At 46.9% G+C, this 20,276-nt stretch overlaps 2 protein-coding genes across 2 annotated transcripts in view; both read left to right on the top strand.

Moving 5' to 3' along the window:
- Nucleotides 1–1,619: 1,619 nt before the first annotated feature.
- On the top strand, nt 1,620–16,644 carry LOC148685087 (Krueppel-like factor 15). The gene is made up of 3 exons (XM_088674325.1): nt 1,620–1,769; nt 7,919–8,941; nt 13,765–16,644. The coding sequence occupies exons 2-3, from the start codon at nt 8,016–8,018 to the stop codon at nt 13,943–13,945; spliced, it is 1,107 nt and encodes a 368-aa protein (XP_088530451.1). The 5' UTR covers nt 1,620–1,769; nt 7,919–8,015; the 3' UTR covers nt 13,946–16,644.
- ELK4 (ETS transcription factor ELK4) overlaps nt 8,803–20,276 on the top strand; it is a 35,877-nt gene continuing 24,403 nt past the window's right edge. The window contains exon 1 of the mRNA XM_088674324.1: nt 8,803–8,941. The gene's annotated coding sequence lies outside the window, so the exon portion shown is untranslated. The remainder of the gene's footprint in view (nt 8,942–20,276) is intronic.

The raw sequence follows: 20,276 nt of genomic DNA, 5'->3' as shown, positions 1-20,276 counted from the left end.
TGAGGGCAGCAAGTTTGTTTAGCAGGTGCAGGGCACTCACAGCTGTTCTCAAACACCTTAACACTAGTTCTCGCCCTCCAGCGACTGCCACCTAAGGCAGCCACCCTGCCCTACCTAATGATAGGGCTGATCTTGTGAGAACTCTCTCAAAGCTGCACTTGACAAAGAGGGTCTGACCCCCTCCCCCTTATTTATTGCTTGCATTTATATCCCACCTTTGTTCCAAGATGCTCAAGGTGGCATACATAGTTCTCCTTCCCATTTTATCTTCACAGCAGCCCTCTGTGCTGGGTTAGGCTGACAGGCATTGACTGGCCCAAGGTCAAACAGTCAACTTCATGGCCGAGTAAGGATTTAAACACTGGGCTTCCAACACTCTGACCACTACACCACACTGCGATGACCCCATGGCTATTGTTTTAGAAGGCTACCAGGAAGGGTGAGGTAAATGGATGGCCTCATACGTACTTCCATCCCACATAATCCAAGTGAATTGTTTGGAATCATATTTGGAAGTTGAATCACATAACAGATGCTCTGGCAAGGACTGAACACCACTGATAAAAGTGTTCCTCACCGTGTGCTGTGCCCTTGGCTGGATAGTCTGCTCAGTTCCCTCAGCAAGAGTATTTTGCATTGTCTGCAGAATCAAGTCACCAAACGACGAAGCTTTTTCAGAGGATTTCTAGATGGCCTCAAATTTGGAGGGGGGGGGATGTTGAGGGTGGCACTTCTCCAAGAAAGTAATGGTAATACACAGTGTCCCTGACTTTGCCTGTCATTTAATAAATGTTTAAGACATACATCCAGCATGCCTAGTTTTCTCCCCATTTTTCCAACTGCACACTAAGAAAACCTTGAGGTTTTCTTGTTTGGTTACTACAATCAAGTGGAATATAAATTTAATGAAATACATAAACCCATGATGATGTGCAGATCATATCCTATAATAAACTGCAGATGATCTTCCCACATTCTAAGTATGACATTTCATTCATTCATTTTTTAAAATATTGTTAATGTTTAACTTACTTTGGAGATATTTTTTGGAAACACATGCACCCCTGATCTTCACATACCTAGGTCTGGGGAGGCACAGACACCGGGTTGAGAAACACAGATATAACTAAATTGAAGAATATATTGCCTCGATTCAGGTGGTTTGCATGCTATCAGACATCATTCTCTGATGGGATTTCAGCATAGCTGAGCAAGGGAAGGACTTCCCCCAATGAAATCGACTACCCATACCGACCCTAATAAACAGTTCTTGCAGATATGTCCACAGATGTGTTCTTTAATTAATGCCAAGTTGTGTAACAGCTGCACAACTTTTAATTACGGCATTATAAGTGTAAAATCAGTTCAAAATGAGCCAAATAAGCTCGGTCTCCAGACTCAAGAGACGGACAGCTTGTCGCATTTTGAAGTAAATGACCTAATACAAAATCAGGTGACGTTGTGTGTGAGCACACATGCGCGCATTAAGTCCAATTAGCTACCTGCGGCTGCGCCCCTTCTGCAGCCACGCGCCGACGGACCGTGTTCTCCGCGAGCGGCCGCCACGTGGTTCTCCGGGACGCAGGGCCAGGCGAGCCCCTGCGACAGCCTGCCCAATGGGGCAGCTAGGATGGAGCCAAGCCTTCGAGGGGGCGGCGCCGTTTGCTTCAGCAGGCACTTTCCCCGCGTCATGTGAGCGGCGAGAGCGCAAGAGGTAGACCGAGCGCCAGCAGGGAAAGGAGCGCGACGTCGCTGGCAGCTGGGCGATGGTAAGGGCGAGCGGAGCAGCCGAGCCGGTGAGGGGGTGCAAGATAAGCGCCCCCCTCCCGGAATACGGCCCGTGACAAGGGATGGGGTCGCTGGGGTGCGCGCGCGCCTGGAGCGAGCCAGCGGTGGAATTCTGCCCCCGAGTTAGAGAGACCTGGTGGGGAAGGGGCACTAAGTGTAGGGATCGCTGGGGCGCGCGCGACTTGCCCCATCCTGTTCAGGGCACGCGCCCTTTCCCAAGCTAAGAAGTTTGATCACAACAGGCTGAGTGGCAGGGATGGAAATTTGGGCTCACCTGTCCGGCTAGCCGAGGTGTGTGATGTGTTTGTTGATGAATGTGATAAAAGACGTTGCCCAATCAATCGCTCCCACTGAAATCTTAAGAGTTCAGGAGGCGGATCTTCCTGTATATTTGTTCTTATTTTTATCTGCCCCTCTTGAGTTTATTTGGAGCGCGGGGGGTAAGGCGCTCCAAATAACTCGCGCGGCAAGTTAACTTCGGGCTTGCAATTGAGTCCGATGACCTTCGGAGGGAAATCTCGAGCGGATTTTCCAGACGATCTTCGCCCCGCGAAAGCGCTAATCCAGAAATGCAGACTATGCGCGTCCCTCCCTCCACGCTGACAGATGCAATCGGGTTTTAAGTGCGGGAATCTGGCCAAACACGCTTCTAGGGCAAGGGAGACGTGTTGCAATCGCGTGGAGCGAAAAAAGGGCTGCGTGGCGGACGCGAGAAACTCGACGCTCGTCCCACAACAAACAGTAGCAACGGGGTGGGATGCGGCCCTGCGCCGCCCTATGGGAAGCGCGAGGATCCGTTGATTGACGGCAGGCCTGCCCCCTGCTGCTTGATTGGAGGTTGCCCTGAATGGGGAGGGCAGACGGAAAGGGTGCCGTCGTCATCTTTCCGTAGGGCAAGTCGCATGAGCTCGGCGCTTCCAAGAGCGCTGCCCGATGGTAGGGGGTGGTCTGCCCCGGGCAAACACATGATTTCCGACCGAGCACGGTGCGCGTGGCCTGCGCGGTTCATATTTATGCTCTTCAGTATCTGAACGAGGCAAATAGGTAGACGAGAAGCTCGGCCCCGCCTTCTCCATTCCCCAAGCCCGGTGGTTGCTGGAGTGAGAGACTTTTCTTCACATGGTTTCTACCTCTCCCACCCCGTGTTAAACCATTGCCCAGGCCAGAGGCATATCTAGACGCTGGTGAAACCGACCTCCATTGGAGGTGCAGCCGGGCCCGAGCAGGGTGCAAACAACAATCGCCCTAGAAAATCTCTCAGCAGTCAGAAGATCCAACTCCGAGGGGCAGAGGTTCCCAATAAAATATTTGAGGTGGCCAGTGGATGGGCATTGCCATTCAAATAATATATGTGCATGCTGCATCATGTGATCAAGTATGCAGGGCGGGGATTAACTGCTCCCTCCCAAAAATGCTTTATTCAAGTTGACACCCCTCTCTCCAATTCATCTTCCTTCTTCTTTGGCGATCACTCGTAGCTGAGTAAGATTGTCTTCCATAACCACGGTTTTAACCATGACTGTGGAGGCCAATTCTGGATCCACATGTCCTTCCACAGTGGGGACATTGGTTTCTGGGTGGGAACTGATCACGGTGTGGATTTGCCAAGCGTGCTTCCTCTTAGCACATTTCTCCCTTGTGTCCTGAGTTTGAGTGTCTTCAAAGCCCATGACACCCAAGCGGGTATGAAAGTAGATCGCTGGAGAGTGGGGACTATGGGCTGTATGTCATATACATGTGTGGTGATGCATAGTTTGTGTGTGTGGGGGGGGGGGTATACCTTATTTTGTTTTTGTGTGCCATCATTTATTTGTATTATGGCCAGGGACAGCAAAACCTGGAAGTAGCCTGGGCTACATCACCATCACCTGCTACATATTTTGAATGGATATGTTTTTATATATTTATTTCCTATCCTACTTGTCCCTTCAAAAGAGCCCAAGGTGGCAGACACCAAAGTGAAACAATGATGCAATTAAAGGTAAAATAAGAAACATAAGCAAAACATTTAAAAACGTTGCAAGAATTTTAACCTAGAGAGTATCTTCTGCATGCAAAGCAATAGAATCATAGTTGGAAGAGACCACAAGGGCCATCCAGTCCAACCCCCTGCCAAGCAGGAAACACCATCAAAGCATTCTTGACATATGCCTGTCAAGCCTCTGCTTAAAGACCTCCAAAGAAGGAGACTCCACCACACTCCTTGGTAGCAAATTCCATTGCCGAACAGCTCTTACTGTCAGGAAGTTCTTCCTAATGTTTAGGTGGAATCTTCTTTCTTGTAGTTTGAATCCATTGCTCCGTGTCCGCTTCTCTGGAGCAGCAGAAAACAATCTTTCTCCCTCCTCCATATGACATCCTTTCATATATTTGAACATGGCTATCATATCACCCCTTAACCTTCTCTTCTCCAGGCTAAACATACCCAGCTCCCTAAGCCGTTCCTCATAAGGCATCGTTTCCAGGCCTTTGACCATTTTTGTTGCCCTCTTCTGGACACGTTCCAGCTTGTCAGTATCCTTCTTGAACTGTGGTGCCCAGAACTGGACACAGTACTCCAGGTGAAGTCTGACCAGAGCAGAATACAGTGGTACTATTACTTCCCTAGATCTAGATGCTATACTCCTATTGATGCAGCCCAGAATTGCATTGGCTTTTTTAGCTGCTGCATCACACTGCTGACTCATGTCAAGTTTGTGCTCTACCATTGTGGTTTTTCTCCTAAATGCAGCATGGAAAAATCCCAAAACTTAAAAACTGAGGTCATATATTGTAGTGATCTTGGTTATAGCTCTCTGTTCCTTTTTATGCCTTATGCAACAGAGATAAAGTAAACACAGAATTGGGAAACTACAGAACTTTTGGCATTGAGTGCTTGGTACAGTGAGCTGTAGCAAATAGCTATGGCAGAAAAATTGACCAACTTAAATTAGCTAAAGGCAGGGGATAATATATTTGATCTTGTATATAGTGTGGTGTAATTTTATCACATTCACAAATCAGGGACATATGCAGAAACATTTATCAAAGATGTTCATCAGATTAGTAAAGTATGAGCTGTAATATCATGAAGTATACAGAAAATCTTCAGGTTGCTAGAGGATCTTAGATATATGCTTACATACACGTTAAAGAGGAAAAATATGATAGAGACATGACACTAATTAAAATATGTAACTGGCTATTTTGTTTTTCAGTGTTTAGTTTGGTAAGTTGGGACTAAAAAAATAATAAATTATGTTTGTTGGCAAAAATAGGCAGAGCACACCTTAACTCTGCTCACAAAACTTTACTTATACCTGTATCTAAATCCAGTTCACACATCCAGTTTTCACTTGACTGTTTGTTCTTGGGAATGCACACAAACATCCAAAATAATTGTACACAACTTTGTATATACTGTATAGGCAAAGGCCATTACAGTGCCAAAATAAATATGTGCCCCATTAAAGATGAAGTGGGGATGCTTTAAAACACAGACAAGATTTTAAAGATGGATTATGGCAAAATTCCCACAAATACAAAATGTGCCTTTCCTGCCTACTAAAAATAAAGTGGGACTGAGCCTTGACAGTGTTCATTTTCTTTACCACCTGCCAGAAAATTAATTTGTAAAAAGCCCTAACAAACACTTTTTTAAGGAAAAAAGAAAGGAAGGAAGAGGCATGTAATTACAAACAGGAAACATTTTAGCAGTGAAAAATGAATGGTGTCGACTGAAAACTGGCCTGTAAGAAACTAATGGTCAGGTCTCTAGCTCTTACTATCTCTATGTTGTGGATTTGTAGGGGGAAAGGGGAAAACGCGCACAAGCTTTTAATGTTTAATAGATTATTGTATTTTAATGTTTTGCTGGAAGCTGCCCAGGGTGGCTGGGGTGGGGTATAAATAATAAATAATTATTATTATTATTATTATTATTATTATGGAATTATTACGATTCAACAACCTCTGGACTTGATTTTAATCAAACACTGTCAAAGACAGAATGGGAGGGGAAACTATAAGAATGAGGTTGGTTCCTCCCATTCTGTCTTTTGTAAACACCTGGAGTAGGTGTTGATCTAGTGTGGGAGCAAGACAAGAGGCCCTTCCAATCTTGTGAATGGGGTTATGGAGTGCCATTGAGCAACATCAGGTCTTTGACCCCTGTGTTGCCGCTGGCAGACCTTGAAATACTTTAAATGCTGCTCCCTTCAAGGCTAGGTGTGTTTATTGAAAAATGCTTCCCCAATCTCCAGCTGGGCTTTCAGCAATTTGAGAAGATAGCAATGGCAAAGAGCAGCATGGACAAAGCTGAAGGAATTTCATGCCTTCACACACTGTCAGAGGCTGTGGGTTCTCTCGATCCAGTCTGGGTTACCTCCTCCCCACTTTGGCTATGTTGTTGGCACCTGTCTGCCTTGAGAGGCAATGGAGTGTGCCTCCCTTGCTAATACAGCAAACTTCTGTATTAGCAAGACTGAAATGATCTCCTAGGATGTAAGCCAGGGCAGTGTGTTTGGAGGTCCAGGGCTTCCCAGACAACAAGACCGCCCCACTAGGCCTTGCTGATGTAGTCCAAAGGAAAGCAGAGCAGTATGTTTGGCACCAGCTGGGCTGCAGGAGTTACCAGAGGGAGGCATACAAGGCATCATCCAACCATTGTAGGGACTTCACTCCGGATTTGTGGAGGGTTTACTCCTTACCCCTTTCTTCTCTCAAACCTGCAAGGAGGTTTAGGATGAGAGTTTTCCTTCTCCTAGGTGGGCTTCCTTCCCAGGTTGACCTGCCCCTCACTTCCCTCTACAGCCCATGCAGAAGCCACCTTCTTGACCATTGAACCCACTATTGGTCTCATCCACGCAATCCACTGAAGCCTGTCTTCACATGCAGGGTACGTCCCTGACACATCAAGGGTTTGGGAGACCCATCGGCTACCCACACCTGGTTTAGCCAGCCAGCCAAAACTGCTTCCTGGTGTGTAGCCACTGTCACATGCTCACAGCTTCCCGGAGCCCAGGTGAGAGCTGAGAGCAGGGTGGGGACCAAAGATTGAGAAACTACCCCAGAAGGAGCAAACAGATTTTACAATCCTTCCCTAACACCCCCATACACCCCCCTTTGGCTATGTACACATCATATATTTAAAGCCCAAGAATCCTGGGAACTGCAATTTATTAAGGGTGTTGTAGCTATGTGGGGAAACTACAGTTCCCAGGATGACTTGCTGGAAGCTATCTGCCTTAAACGTATGGGGTGTACCCAGTGCTTTTTTTCCTAAAAAAATGTTTCGGGGTACTCTCGCTTCTGTCTGAGACTTGGGAAACACCGGGAAAGGAAAGGAAGCTGCCGTCAGGGGTTGCAATGGAACTGATGATTAACCATGCTAGAGAAGAAACTAAAAAAAATTAATTTTTTTAGTTCCTTCTGTTAGAAGACCTGCGTACCCCTAGGGAAAAAAAAGCACTGGGTGTGCCAGTACAAACCCATCAAAACTAATATTGATGTAAGTGTGAACAGAGACATGGAACAGAATCGGAGGTAACCATAGTTTTTTGAAATGCTTTTCACACTGACTCTAACTTTGGGGGAAATTAAAAAACTACTAATGGGACAAATACGATTTTTCCCAGGCAAACCTGTCTATCATCATCACATAGTTTTCTAATTCATAGTATGTCCTGTTTGAGGTTAACTAATATTTCTTTTGATTCGTTTATCAGATGTAGACCTTATTTTGTTTCAAAGAACTACATTCTTGCTTTCAAGTGGAAAAGAGCCCTGGCAGAAAGGCCTTGAGTTGGACCCCATTAAAGAAATTGCCTCTATTCTTCAATCTGTTAAATCCTTAGGGCACATCCTTCCAGATGGCTCTGAATGAGTGTATTCAATGAACTGTGTTGGCTAGAGTTCAAACAATGGGTGGATTCTCAAAAAGATTATTGTAAATTTGCATTTGCATTATCTTATTTTTCAAAATAATTATTTTAAAAGGGGAGGAGAAGAGGGTTTTTGTTTTTAACAAAATACTGAATCGGTTGATATTTAGTAGTAAATCAAAGTAGTATATAGATCCCTTCAGGTGTTCTGTATTCCCTGTATTACTATTTTTTAATTAAGAAACCTCCTTGTGGTTGTCTTCCTGCAGGTGGATCTATAACCAATATTCATAATTTTCAGCTTGTTGGCATAATAGTTATATATACAGCTATCAATACACCTTTTTATGAGGAGGCGGCAAACCAATGGTCTCAGTAAATCATAGCAAACTGGTGTCTGCTTCAAGTCAGCTGACTGTTTCAGCTCCTATTCAGCTAGCCAACACTTCAGATGCTCTCAAGCATGAGATGCCACCACTGAATTTGCTGCAGGATTGCAGCGGGGAGCAGGCTTCCAACTCACCAGCTATCTCCAACCTAATCTGCACATCAGAGACGGGTGTTTCGCAGTCCAAGGTAAAGAAGGATGGGGAGAAACCACAGACCACTATCTACGAAGCCTACCTCAAACTTCCTGATTTTTGCACGGAACTCTCCAGGGACTTCAGCCCTACACTGGAGGAGATTGAGGAGTTCCTGAATGAGAAAATGGCGTTTCTCAAAGATGAGCTGAATGACAAGCAGCAGGTAGGAGGACAGCTGAAGAGAAAGTCTGAGATCAGCCCCGGGGAACAGACTGTTCCTGTAGCTGCTCCGGATGAAGGCCTTTCCAGCTCGGCTCAGGCAGGAGTGGTGGTTTCTGGTGGTACAGGCATCCCAGGGTCTGTGGGGACTATCCCAGTTGTCCTTCAGATCCAGCCCAACCAAGCGAGTGAAGGCAACTCACCTACTCAGAGCCCTGTTGGTATTAGGGTGGCTCAGTTGGTCATCAAAATGCAAGGGCAGAGCCTGACCGTTCTTCCCCAGGCCATCCAAAGCCCTACGACAGGCACAGAACCAAAGTACGTACGGATAGCCCCTTTGCCTGTGACGCTGAGGCCTGGAGTTCTTGGAAGCGTGAAGAATGTGGAGGCCAGGCCCCCCAAAGCCTCCCCTTCTGTTATCCGAGTCCACAAGTGCACACATCCCGGTTGCACAAAGATGTACACTAAGAGTTCTCACCTCAAGGCACACTTCCGACGCCATACTGGAGAAAAGCCTTACACCTGTACTTGGCCCAACTGTGGCTGGAGGTAAGTGTGTGGCAATAAAAACAGCCTGGTTATTTGATTATTATTTTTTAAGTTGACAATTAAATTTGTTGCTCAATGAAAGCTTTGTGGGATCAGATAGGCTCACTTAACTACTAGAATAAACTAGTACTCCCAGCCAACAGTGCAATCATGTATATTTCTCGGTCTCCAGTCCCATTGTGTTCAGCAAGGCCTACTCCCAAATCCTGTACAAGTGTGTTTAGGACTGCAAGGTTGAGAAATAATTTAAAATGTATTGCCTGAACTGAAGTATGTGCGTGCGTCCTGGACACAACCCACCAGACATTTCTCTACAAGCTCTGCTGAAATGGATTGGAGCTGTTCAAGAACATCATTTTTAATATGCTTTTTAATATCACCATCTGTGTCTTTTTAAAGGAAGCAATTCCAATGAAAACAAACAAATCTCATATTTAGTCAACAGTGAATGAATATTTCACTGTTGGGATTCAATTAGCGATTCATGTTATTTTTCCATCCCTGGTCAGGTAATGACTGATACATATACAGCACTGTTGCCCTATTTTATTCTTTTATTTCCTCAGCAAGGTTTCTGTTCCTCCTTTGACTGCCAGGCAGCTCACAAATGACAATGCTAGCGATTGTTAGGAGAGGAATTGAAAATAAAACTGCCGATACCATAATGCCGTTATACATATCTATGGCGCGACTGCATTTGGAATACTGTTCCATACGGTTCTGGTGGCCTCACCTTGAGCAGGATATTGTAGAGCTGGTAAAGGTTCGGAAAAGGGCAACCAAAACTGGTCAAGGGGACGAAGCAACTTATCTGTGAGGAAAGGTTGCAGGAATATGGAACTACAGAAAAAAAGTGAGTAAAAGGTGATGTAATAGACATTCATAAAGTGATGCATGTCATGGAGAAAGTGGCTCGAGAAAAGTTTTTCTCCTTTTCTCCTATCACTGGAACTTGTGGACATCCAATAAAACTGAATGTTGGAAGATTCAAGGCAGATAAAAGAAAGTACTTGTTCACGCAGTGCATAGTTACACTATGGAATTTGTTCCCCCCGGAGACAGCCACCTAACTGGATGCCTTCAAAACAGATTTGGAAAATTCATGGAGGAGAAAGCTATCAAGTAGTCATGATGGCTTTGCTTTGCTTCTGCATAAAAGGAGGGTGAGCGCTCTTGTCCTCAAGTCCTGCTTGTGGGTTTCCTGCAGGCCTCTGGGAGGCCATTGTGAGAACGGGATGCTGGACTAGATGGGCCATGGACCTGATCCACTAGGCTCCTCTTCTGTTGCTATTGCTATGTTTTTATTTTCTTTGGGGGAAAGGCCATATCTCAGTGACAGAGCTCATGCTTCAATGGAAAGTAGCCCAGCTTCAGTTCCCAGCTTCCTAGGGAAGGACCCCCTCTCTAAAACCCTGGATCCAGTTGTAGACAATACTGAGCTGCATGGACCAACCATCTGATTTTGGTACAAGATGGCTGCCTGTCTTCTTACGGAAAGGCTTCCTGTGTTGCAATTTTTGCTAATCTTGCAGCTGTTCAAAGGCATGGGAGAGGAAAATAAAAGGGTGCTTGCACTAGCCTCTCCATGCACTGCAATTGTACAACCCACCATTCCTTTTCAACGACTTTTGTGAATAATTTCACCTTCATCGTTCTGCATTTCCCAGAGTTAATTTCATGAGTAGATTAGCTGCAGTTTACAGACTTCTGTGCCCTGCTGGGGTGCAGCTGATATTCCAGGTACAAGCTCAAGACAGTCATGTGGCAACGAGGTCCTTCTTTTAATAGGTTCCCTTCTTTGCTGATCCTTCCCATGGGGAATACATCTGATGCGCTGAAGTCGCAAAGCCTGCAGGGATTGCATTCGTGTCTGCCATGCTGCCCCTTGTACCCTTTCCTTAAGCAGATGGTTTTGTTTAAAATGTAAAAGCCTCCAGCTGTTGTGGCCTTGGTGGCAGGGACTTTCCAAATGTGGAGAGGCTGCTCCTAGGGAACCTGCAACTGCCAGAGCTTGCAGGGGGCTTTGCAGCCATTGCTCAGGGCATCTCGTGAAAAGAGGAGCTCGATATTGTTTCCAAAATACGGAGGGCACATGCAGTTTCCAAGGGTACCAAACAGGGGAGAAGGGGCAGGGACTGGAACTAGCCCCCAGGCAAGGGTTGCACATATTTGCTCCTCTCAAGCAACCTGAAATCCCCGACAACATATAGGGTTGAATTTACTGTTTCCTTGAGAATCATTCTCAAGGCGTGCCTGCGTGATCTTGGCTGATTTGCTTCCTTCCAGCTTCTTTGGCTCTAATGACCTGAGACTTTGGAATGTATTCCTGCTTAACTGCAGAAAGTGAAGTCGGGGTGTGTGTGTGTGTTCTCCCCCCCCCCCCTTGTAGCTCTGGTAAATGTATTAGGAATCTGTTTGATCTCTGCAGGGCTCCATAAAACCAGACTTCTCCGCTACATTAGATATGAGCTGCAAATGGAGGAGGAGGCAGTGAGCATAACAAGCTTCTGACTCCACGTTCTTTTGTGGACATTATGGATAGGCTCATCTAATGACTCTACCATATGTCTGGGTCACCGACAAGGCACGGTTTTTAGTTCTTTCCTGCAGCCTGTGTGCGTCTCCTTTATCAGGGATGGGGAGCCTGTGGCTCTCCATACGTTGCTGGACTACAACTCCTAATAGGCTCAGCTACAATGGTGGATGATCAGGGATGATGGGAGTCATAGTCCAGGAAATCTGGAGAGCTGTTATAGGTTAGCCACCCCTGCTTTATATTTTCTAGATTTCTAAATAAGATTGAAGGAGCATCTCCACTCCCATCGTTAAGCCCAGACACTGAGGTCCAGCTCCGAAGGCCTTCTGGCAATCCCCTCACTGTGAGAAGCGAGGTTACAGGGAACCAGGCAGAGGGCCTTTTCGGTAATGGCACCCACCCTGTGGAACGCCCTCCCATCACATGTCAAGGAAATAAACAACTATCTGACTTTCAGAAGACATCTGCACGCAGCCCTGCTTCGGGAAGCTTTTTAATGTTTGATGTTTTATCGTGTTTTTAATATTCCGTTGGGAGCCATCCAGAGTGGATGGAGAAACCCAGCCAGGTGGGTGGGGTATAAATAAATGTTTATTTTATTTTATTTATTGTATTGAATAAGTTTTCAGTAGCCCAGTGAGTTAGAGTAGATTTCATAACTGCCGCTGATTACCCAAGATGATCCAACTGGATTCCTTCTTTCTAGGGTTGGTGACTGTGAGATCTCCTTTCTAATTATATATTTGCCTTTACAAGGTGCAGAAAGTTATGAAAGGGCAGTGTACCAGTTGGGATTTCTGAACTGCTTTCAAAGGCTGCACATGTACTGGCATATTTGAAACATCACCTGCATGCATATGCGCCCTGAGGATCTGTTGCCAATTGCCAAACTCAGTGGCGTGCACTCATGGGTGAGATAGACACATACCATTTCAAATACAAGAATGTATGTTGTATGTACATGTACAAAATCTTTAATATGTAACATATTCATAGAAAGTGTTTTGTTCTGCTCTTCAGCCAAAAAAGACTTCTAGAGCGGCTTGCAAAGGTCCGTGTTAAGACAGACCCTACCCACAAGCTTTAAAAGACAAAACACAGAAAGAAAAGGGATTGGGCGAGAAGAGGCGGGGGTGGGATGGGACGATTTCAGGCTCTATTTCCTAGTTAAAGATTTCTAATCATTCTTAGTCATGAGCTTTTTCTCACAATCTGAAGTTGCAGGGGTTATTTTCTGCCCATAAGTCTTTCTGAGATTAGAAAAAGAGACAAAGTTATTCCCTTACATTTTCCTACTCAATGGCACCACTTTGGTTCAATCAAGGCCCCTTGACAATTAAAAAAAGAGGAAAATATCATGTCCAGGGTTGTTTCTAATGTGTCACTCTGAGTAGATTGTCAGTGAGATCATGTCTGGTCTGTTCCTGAATTATTATGTAACATTGGACAAGTTGTGCTTCCTTCTTCGTCTTTGTTTTCCTCACTCCAAACAGAGAGACAGTATTTCACAGAAGCTTGATGACTTTGTTAATATTTGTCAAGGTCTTTGAGTTCCTTTGTTGGAAGGCACTCCTTGAACTTTTTTTAAGGCTTACTGCTATCGTCAAAGGCTGATTTTGTTCTATATCATGTCGGCCTTGGTTCATACATGAAAAGAAACGAAGGAACCAATAAAGGGTGGGAAGGAGATAGACAGACAGACAGACAGAATGCCAGTGGTACACAAGAATAAAGGGTCAAGAATGGGCCATTAAACCTCTATCTTTCTGCACCTTTGAGAGGTTTATATTTTATTTATTATTACCTTTATATCCCAACAAGGAGCTCAAGGTGACATACATAGTTCTCCCTGACCCCTTCATGTCCTCAAAGCAACCCTGTGAGTTTGGTTAGGCTGAGGGACTGTGGTTGGCTTTATGACTGAGTGGGAATTTGAACCCTGGGCTCTCAAGTCCTAGTCATCTCACTCTACTACATTATCGTTTTCACCAGAGATGGTGAATCTGTGACCCCTCACAAGCTGTTGGGACTCTAGCTCCCATCAACCTTGATCATTGGCCATGCTGGCTGGGGCTGCTGGGAGTGGAAGACCAACAACATTTGAAGGACCAACAGGTTTTGCCATCCCTGCCCTGTGTGAGCCCAAGAGTGGTTCATGACCTATGGTCCCAGTGCACCAGAGATCATCTCTTATAGTTTGCCTTGGCTGGGTGCGAAGCCACTGGGTGAGAACAACCTCCTTGGTTCATGCAACTATGCAGTAAATATCTCTTCTTCTGTCTGGTAGGTTTTCCCGCTCGGATGAGCTCTCTCGCCACAAGCGCTCCCATTCTGGACTCAAGCCTTACCAGTGCCAAGTGTGTGAGAAGAAATTTGCCCGCAGTGACCACTTATCCAAACACATGAAGATCCACAAAGGGTCATTCAGTTTGGGAATCCGGACAGCTCAGGGTTGTGGTCATAGCTGACTCTGCTTTTGCTGCCTTGCCAAGAAAATAATTCCTGCCCAAGTGAGATGACAAATGCAAATATAAAAGACGGCTTTGTTTGGAAGGGAGGGAAGGAACTGACTTGTGTAAAGTCTATTGGGAAGACCAAAGCCTACTTCCACCTGAACATACCTTTCAATCAGGGCCTGCCTCCAAACAGGTCTCTGATACTTGTGAACTCTTGTAAAACTTGTAATTAAGTTTGTGGGAAATATGTGACAATAAAGGATGTTGGAGTGGGCAGGGTCAGATTCACTGTTTAGATCTGAACTTTAGAATATGGACTGTTTAAGCCAAGGATGGAAGAACCTTTGGGCCTCTAGATTGTGTTGGGCTACAGCTTCCATTATTTCTGACCATTGGACATGTTCGGTGAGATTGATGGGAGGTGGAGTTCAACAACATCTGGAAGGCCACAGGTTCTCCATCTGTGGTTTAGGCATTTCTAATTTCCTGTGGTGTACACATAGAACAGCATTTGAATGGGAGGGTGTGTGTTCTTTTGCATTTCTTTCTGAGTTAGCATCCTGCTTGATCACTCAGCCACTGATTCTGAAACTATAACCAATGCAATGAAATTACAAGTGAAATATTCACTAAAATCGCAAAGTTCAGAGCTTGAATATCAGTACCAGGAAGTCCTATTTTCCCAAGTCTTTATTTTCAGACTATACCGCTCTAAAGCCATATTTTGACACTCCAAATTGGTTTAATGGCATTCAGTGTAATTTGTGTGGTGCATAATGGTTTGTATTTAGGAAAATGAATTGCATTGTGAATTATTGTGAGTTGTTATTCTATAGCCCCAATTTAAATGTTTATTCTGTGAGCTGTACACTGCTTGTGCCTGAGAATGGGACTTGGGGCCCAAGACCTAACCTGTATACATGTTAATCCACGGTGGGAAATGTAATCGGATTTGCCTCTGAAATAAGGCAAACAAGTGAGTCTGCCCCAGACTGTAAAGCAGAAATGAGGAACCTCCAGATTACTGGACTACAGCTCCCATTATCCCTAGCCATTAGTCATGCTAGCTGGGGCTGATGGGAGCTGAAGTGTAATAAAAGCCAGAGGGCAACAGATTCCCCATCCTTGCTAGTTTTGTGGTACAGCCTTAAGTATTGCACACATTGCCTAGGGTTACAATTCTATGCCACTTTGTTGAAAGTGAGCCCCACTGAATAGTACAATGGACTTGCTTCTGAGAAGACACTTATAGCATTGCACTGTAAATGCCTCACATGCCTTTCATTTGAACTTATTTTGATCATTGTTAATCCACCAGAGCTGTCATTATGGTTTGTTTTGCTTTTATTATTCAGGTTGCTTAACTTACCTTGTATCCATGGAATTCAGGGCTGGTTAGAGAGAGAGAGTGATCGATGGAAGTCCCAACACAGTCAGTCTCATGACTGGGTGGGGATTTAACACAGGCCTACCACGGCGTTTCCGTGTGCTGCTCTGGTTCGCCAGAAGCGGCTTAGTTATGCTGGCCACATGACCCGGAAGCTGTACGCCGACTCCCTTGGGCAGTAAAGTGAGATGAGCGCCTCAACCCCAGAGTCATCCGCAACTGGACTTAACGGCATAGCTGCCAAGTCCGGGTCGTAAAGATCCGGGATCGGCAGCGCGCGCATGACCGGAAGTTGCGTGACGCAACTTCCGGTGGCGCTTCGCCCTTCTATGGGCATCAGAAAATGGCGGCGCCAGCGCCGGAAGTCGCTTCCGCGCATGACCGGAAGCACGTAAAAGCGACTTCCGGCGCCGGCGCCGCCATTTTCTGATGCCCATAGAAGGGCAAAGCGGCACCAGAAAAATGGCCGCCGGGCAGAAGCCAATTTAAGGGACAATACCGGGATTTTTCACCAAACGGGAGACCGCCGGGAAACGGTAAGAAAAAAGGGGTTTTCCCGGCGGATACGGGATACTTGGCAGCTATGCTTAACGGTTAGGGGTCCCTTTATCTTTACCAGGTCCCCTGTGGTAGCCATTATGACAACTTCCACCTGATGATTTGTTTCTTTAGTTAAAACGATGAAGAGTTGTGCAGCACCTTAAAGCAGGAGTGGGGAAGCTGTGGTGCTCCACTTGCTGGGCTCCCAACTCTCATCAGTCCCAGCCAGGATACTCAGTGGCCAGGGGTGGTAACTGCTAGCCATGATGGGTGCATTCTACCCCCACTGTTGGACTCAGTATTACCTATGAATGCCAGCTGCTGGGAATCACAAGGTGGAGGGTTGCTGTTGTGTACGGGCCATGCTTGTGAGAACTGTGAGAACTGGATGCTGGACTAGACGGACCTTTGGACTGACCCAGCAGCACTTTTCTTATGTCGTTGTTATGCATAAGGTTGCAGGTTCAATCCCTGGCATCTCCTGGTAGGGGTGGAGACCCCAGAGAACCACTGCCACAGATAGTGTAGACATTTCTGAGCTAAGTGGACTCATAGCCTCACTCTGTATAAAACAGCTTCCAATGCTCATGTGTCTTGGACCTATGTGGCAAGATGCCTCGGGAGGCAAGCGTACAAGTTTTGTTATGTGTCTCCACCCTGTTTTGATGCAACGGTTCTTGCCAGAAGTTGAGAACAATAGTTTACCAAGTGCAAGTCTTGGAGCCTGCTCTCAAACATGTTTACTTGGAAGAGTTTTGATTCTGAGATACATATGTTGAACGTGCTTCTTGTTGTTGCCTGCCTTGGTTATTCAACCCTCCTTCCCCTGCGGGCACCTTCTTTTTTCCAGTCTGTGCCAGCCTGAGTGACTCACACACCACCTCCTTCTCTTTTCCTTGCTCCAGCTTCCTATACATAAAAATAACTTTCATTTCTCCAGCTTCATTATCTCACATTACCTTCTTTGGATCTGTACACCCTATACCTTGAAAGCACATTCAAAGCACATTCTTTCCCTCAAAAAAATAAAAATAAAATAAACATAGGCACTGTAGTTTAAGGGTTGCTGGGAATTCTAACTCTGAGAGAAGTCAACTACAGTGCCCAGAATTCTTTGAGGGAGAGAATGTGTTTTAAATGTGCTTTCAAAGTAGAGCATGCACTAAGGTTCAGGCTCTGAACTGGGCTCTAAATGAACATCTAAATAAGCTCCGTCACCATTATTCATCCCACAGAATGAGCTTTTGTTGGCAATATTGACTAGTCTAAAAGGGTGTTTGAAAAGCACCTCCTATGGGAAACTGTGCTATGACAATTCTAGCTATTTAAAGCCCCGAAAAAGAACTTGTGCTCACAGGTGCAGAAATCCAGGACTCATGCCCAGCCATGCAGACAGATATATTTGCATATGTCACAGTAAAGAAAAACAAGCTGAATCGGTCATCAAAGCTTACAGAGTTACTTGTCAACCGCTGCATTCCCTCTCAGAAAGGAAAATGAGTTTGGGCAATCTGTGTGATTCTTCCCCGCCCCCACTTTTCTTAGTTTTCATATAAATAAGATGGATGGCTGTTTGACTACCTGATCTCTTTTTAGGCATCCATCAGTTATCCTGTGATAAAAGCAAGGTGCTGGCATAGTGTGCTATTATCTTCACAGGAATACAGCCCATTGCGGGGGGGGGGGAGGTTCCTGGACCCTGATTTAAAGGGATTAAGAACTGTTATGTACTGAGCTGAATCCTAGAACAATAGGATTCAGAATCAGCGGGAGCTACCCAATCCAACTCCAGGTGGAAGTGAATCCGCAACCTGATTGGCCTGCTGGAGCAGCCAATCAGGCGGCTGGCAGAAGTGAATCTGCTACCTGATTGGCCTGTAGGAGCAGCCAATCAGGCTGCAGGCAAAAGTCAATCCACAATATAATTGGCCCACAGGTGTAGCCCTGAAGTAGCCAATCACGCAAGGCCCATTGTGTAAATAATGTATATAAGCAGATGGTTTTGGGAAAAGAGCCATTTGTCTTCTCTTCTCCTCCTTGATGACTATGAGCTGAATAAAGAGCATGAAATTCACTCTTGACTCCGAGTATATTTCACTGGCGACGAGGATGGGATCCTGCTGAGCTGACCGCCACCACGCACTGCACCGCAGCACCGCCACCTGCTGCACCGCTGCATCGCACCGTGCATCCAGGCTTCAGCTCCAGGACCCAAGGAACCCAGAATGGCAACCGACAGCAGCTTCTCACCATTCAAACCAGCATCAGGAGACTGGGAAGGGTACGCCGCCCGTTTCAACTTCCTCCTGCAAGCGAAAGAAGTCACCAACGATGCCATGAAGAGGGCGACATTCTTCAGCGTCTGTGGAGAGGAGACGTTTGAAATCGCCCGGGCTCTCCTTGCACCTAGAGATGTCGCTACCGTCTCTTACAAAACAATAATGGAACGGCTGAAGGAGCACTTCTCACCACAGCCCTCGGTGGTAGCTTGCCGAAATGCCTTCTACGCAAAACGGCAAGCCCCGGGGGAAACCATAACTGGGTTTGTGACCTCCCTCCGCCAAGCCGCCCGGTTATGCAACTTCTCAGAATTGGAGAACATGCTTCGTGACCGCCTCGTCGGTGGCCTGAGGGACGAGATGTTGCAACGACGCCTCTACGCCAAAAAAGACCTCACGTTCCAGATTGCTCTGGAGGAAGCCCTGGCAACCGAAGCCGCCGAGAGGTCAACGCAAGAGGCACGACCGGCTCCGCCATCCCAACCGAGGGTCTACCACGAAGACCTCACCGACGAATCCGAATCTGACAGGGAGGAAGTACACCGAGTACAGCGGCGCACTCAAGCAGCACACACACCACAGCAGCCTCGACGAGAAGGAGGGAACTGTGCAAGCTGCGGGGAGAACCACGAGAGGAGGACCTGTCGTTTCCGCAACGCAGAGTGCAGGCAGTGCAGAAAATTGGGACACATCGCCCGGGTGTGTCGGGCTCGACTCACCCGTCGACAAGCATCAGATGACCGACCCAGGAGCCCCAGGTCACACGGCACCATGCACCAAGGCAACTCGACGGAGATCACGGACTACCAGGTATTCCAGTTGCCCCATCCCAGCACAGAGAAAATTTATATAGAGGTACAGATAGAGGGAGCCCCATGCCGCATGGAGCTGGACACGGGTTCAACTCTATCCATAATCTCGGCCCGAACATTAAGGGAACTGTGCCCTAATGGGGGTCCCAAACTAAGGCCGGCCCCATTCACCCTCCGGGACTTCCAGAAACGTAAGGTCCCTACTATGGGGGTGGGGACCTTCAGGGTGCAATATCGAGGGCGAAAGCAACAATTGGACTTGCTGGTAGTTAAGGGCCCCTACGTTAGCTTACTGGGACTGGCATGGTTTGGACCTCTGGGGCTAGCCGTTACCGGGGTGAACCGCACTAGCTTACAAGTGGACGTGGACGCCATATGCAAAGAGTTTCCAGGGGTTTTCGATGGGGCATTGGGACGATATACAGGACCCCCCATTGCCCTACAGCTAGACCCCGCTGTACGACCCATCAGGCACAAGGCCCGCCGGGTCCCGTTTGCCCTGAAACCCCGCATAGACGAGGAATTGGACCGGCTCGTGGAGCAAGGAGTGCTGGAGCCGGTGCCCAACGCCCCCTGGGAAACTCCAATTGTCACACCCGTCAAGCCTAACGGTTCGGTCCGCATCTGTGCAGACTACAAATGCACCATAAACAAGGCTCTCACGGCCCATGCATACCCAGTGCCAGTGGTCAGCCATGTCCTCGCCACCCTGGCTGGGTCAAAAATCTTTGGCAAACTGGACTTGGCCCAAGCGTATCAACAGTTGCCTGTGGACGAAGCCACAGCAGAGGCTCAGACGATTGTGACGCACAGAGGGGCATTCAGAGTAAAGCGGCTGCAATTTGGCGTTAGCGTGGCACCAGGCATATTCCAGAATCTAATGGACTCTCTCCTTAAAGGGATTCCTGGTGTCACCCCCTTCTTCGATGATGTACTGATCGCCGGGCCCACACCAGAGGAATTTGAGGACCGCCTCCGCTCCGTCCTGCACCGTTTCCAGACGGCGGGCCTCAAGGTGAAGCGGGAAAAGTGTTTACTGGGAGTGCCGCAGGTGGACTTTCTGGGATTTAAGGTGGACGCAGAAGGGGTCCATCCAACCGGTGACAAGGTACGGGCCATTTGTGAGGCCCCAGCGCCCAAGAGCAAGCCCGAACTTCAGTCATTCTTGGGACTATTGAACTTTTACCATGCCTTCCTTCCCCATAAGGCAGCGGTAGCGGAGCCCCTACACAGACTCCTAGATAAAAGGGCCCCTTGGGTGTGGGGCCAGCGACAAAGGGCCGCATTCCAGGCAGTCAAGGACTTGCTCGTCTCGAACTCGGTCT

The sequence above is a fragment of the Zootoca vivipara genome, chromosome 7, assembly GCF_965207765.1.
Source record: "Zootoca vivipara chromosome 7, rZooViv2.hap1.1, whole genome shotgun sequence".
Taxonomy (NCBI): Eukaryota; Metazoa; Chordata; class Lepidosauria; order Squamata; family Lacertidae; genus Zootoca; species Zootoca vivipara.
Note: the sequence above shows the minus strand (reverse complement) of the source record. Positions and strands in the feature narration are given on the sequence as shown.

What these genes read in the sequence shown, in the direction of transcription:
- LOC148685087 (XM_088674325.1), top strand. Translation starts at nt 8,016, where the DNA reads ATGGTCTCAGTAAATCATAGCAAACTGGTGTCTGCTTCAAGTCAGCTG. An exon ending in TGGCCCAACTGTGGCTGGAG is followed by an intron (nt 8,942 to 13,764) that starts GTAAGTGTGTGG and finishes TCTGTCTGGTAG; the next exon opens with GTTTTCCCGCTCGGATGAGC.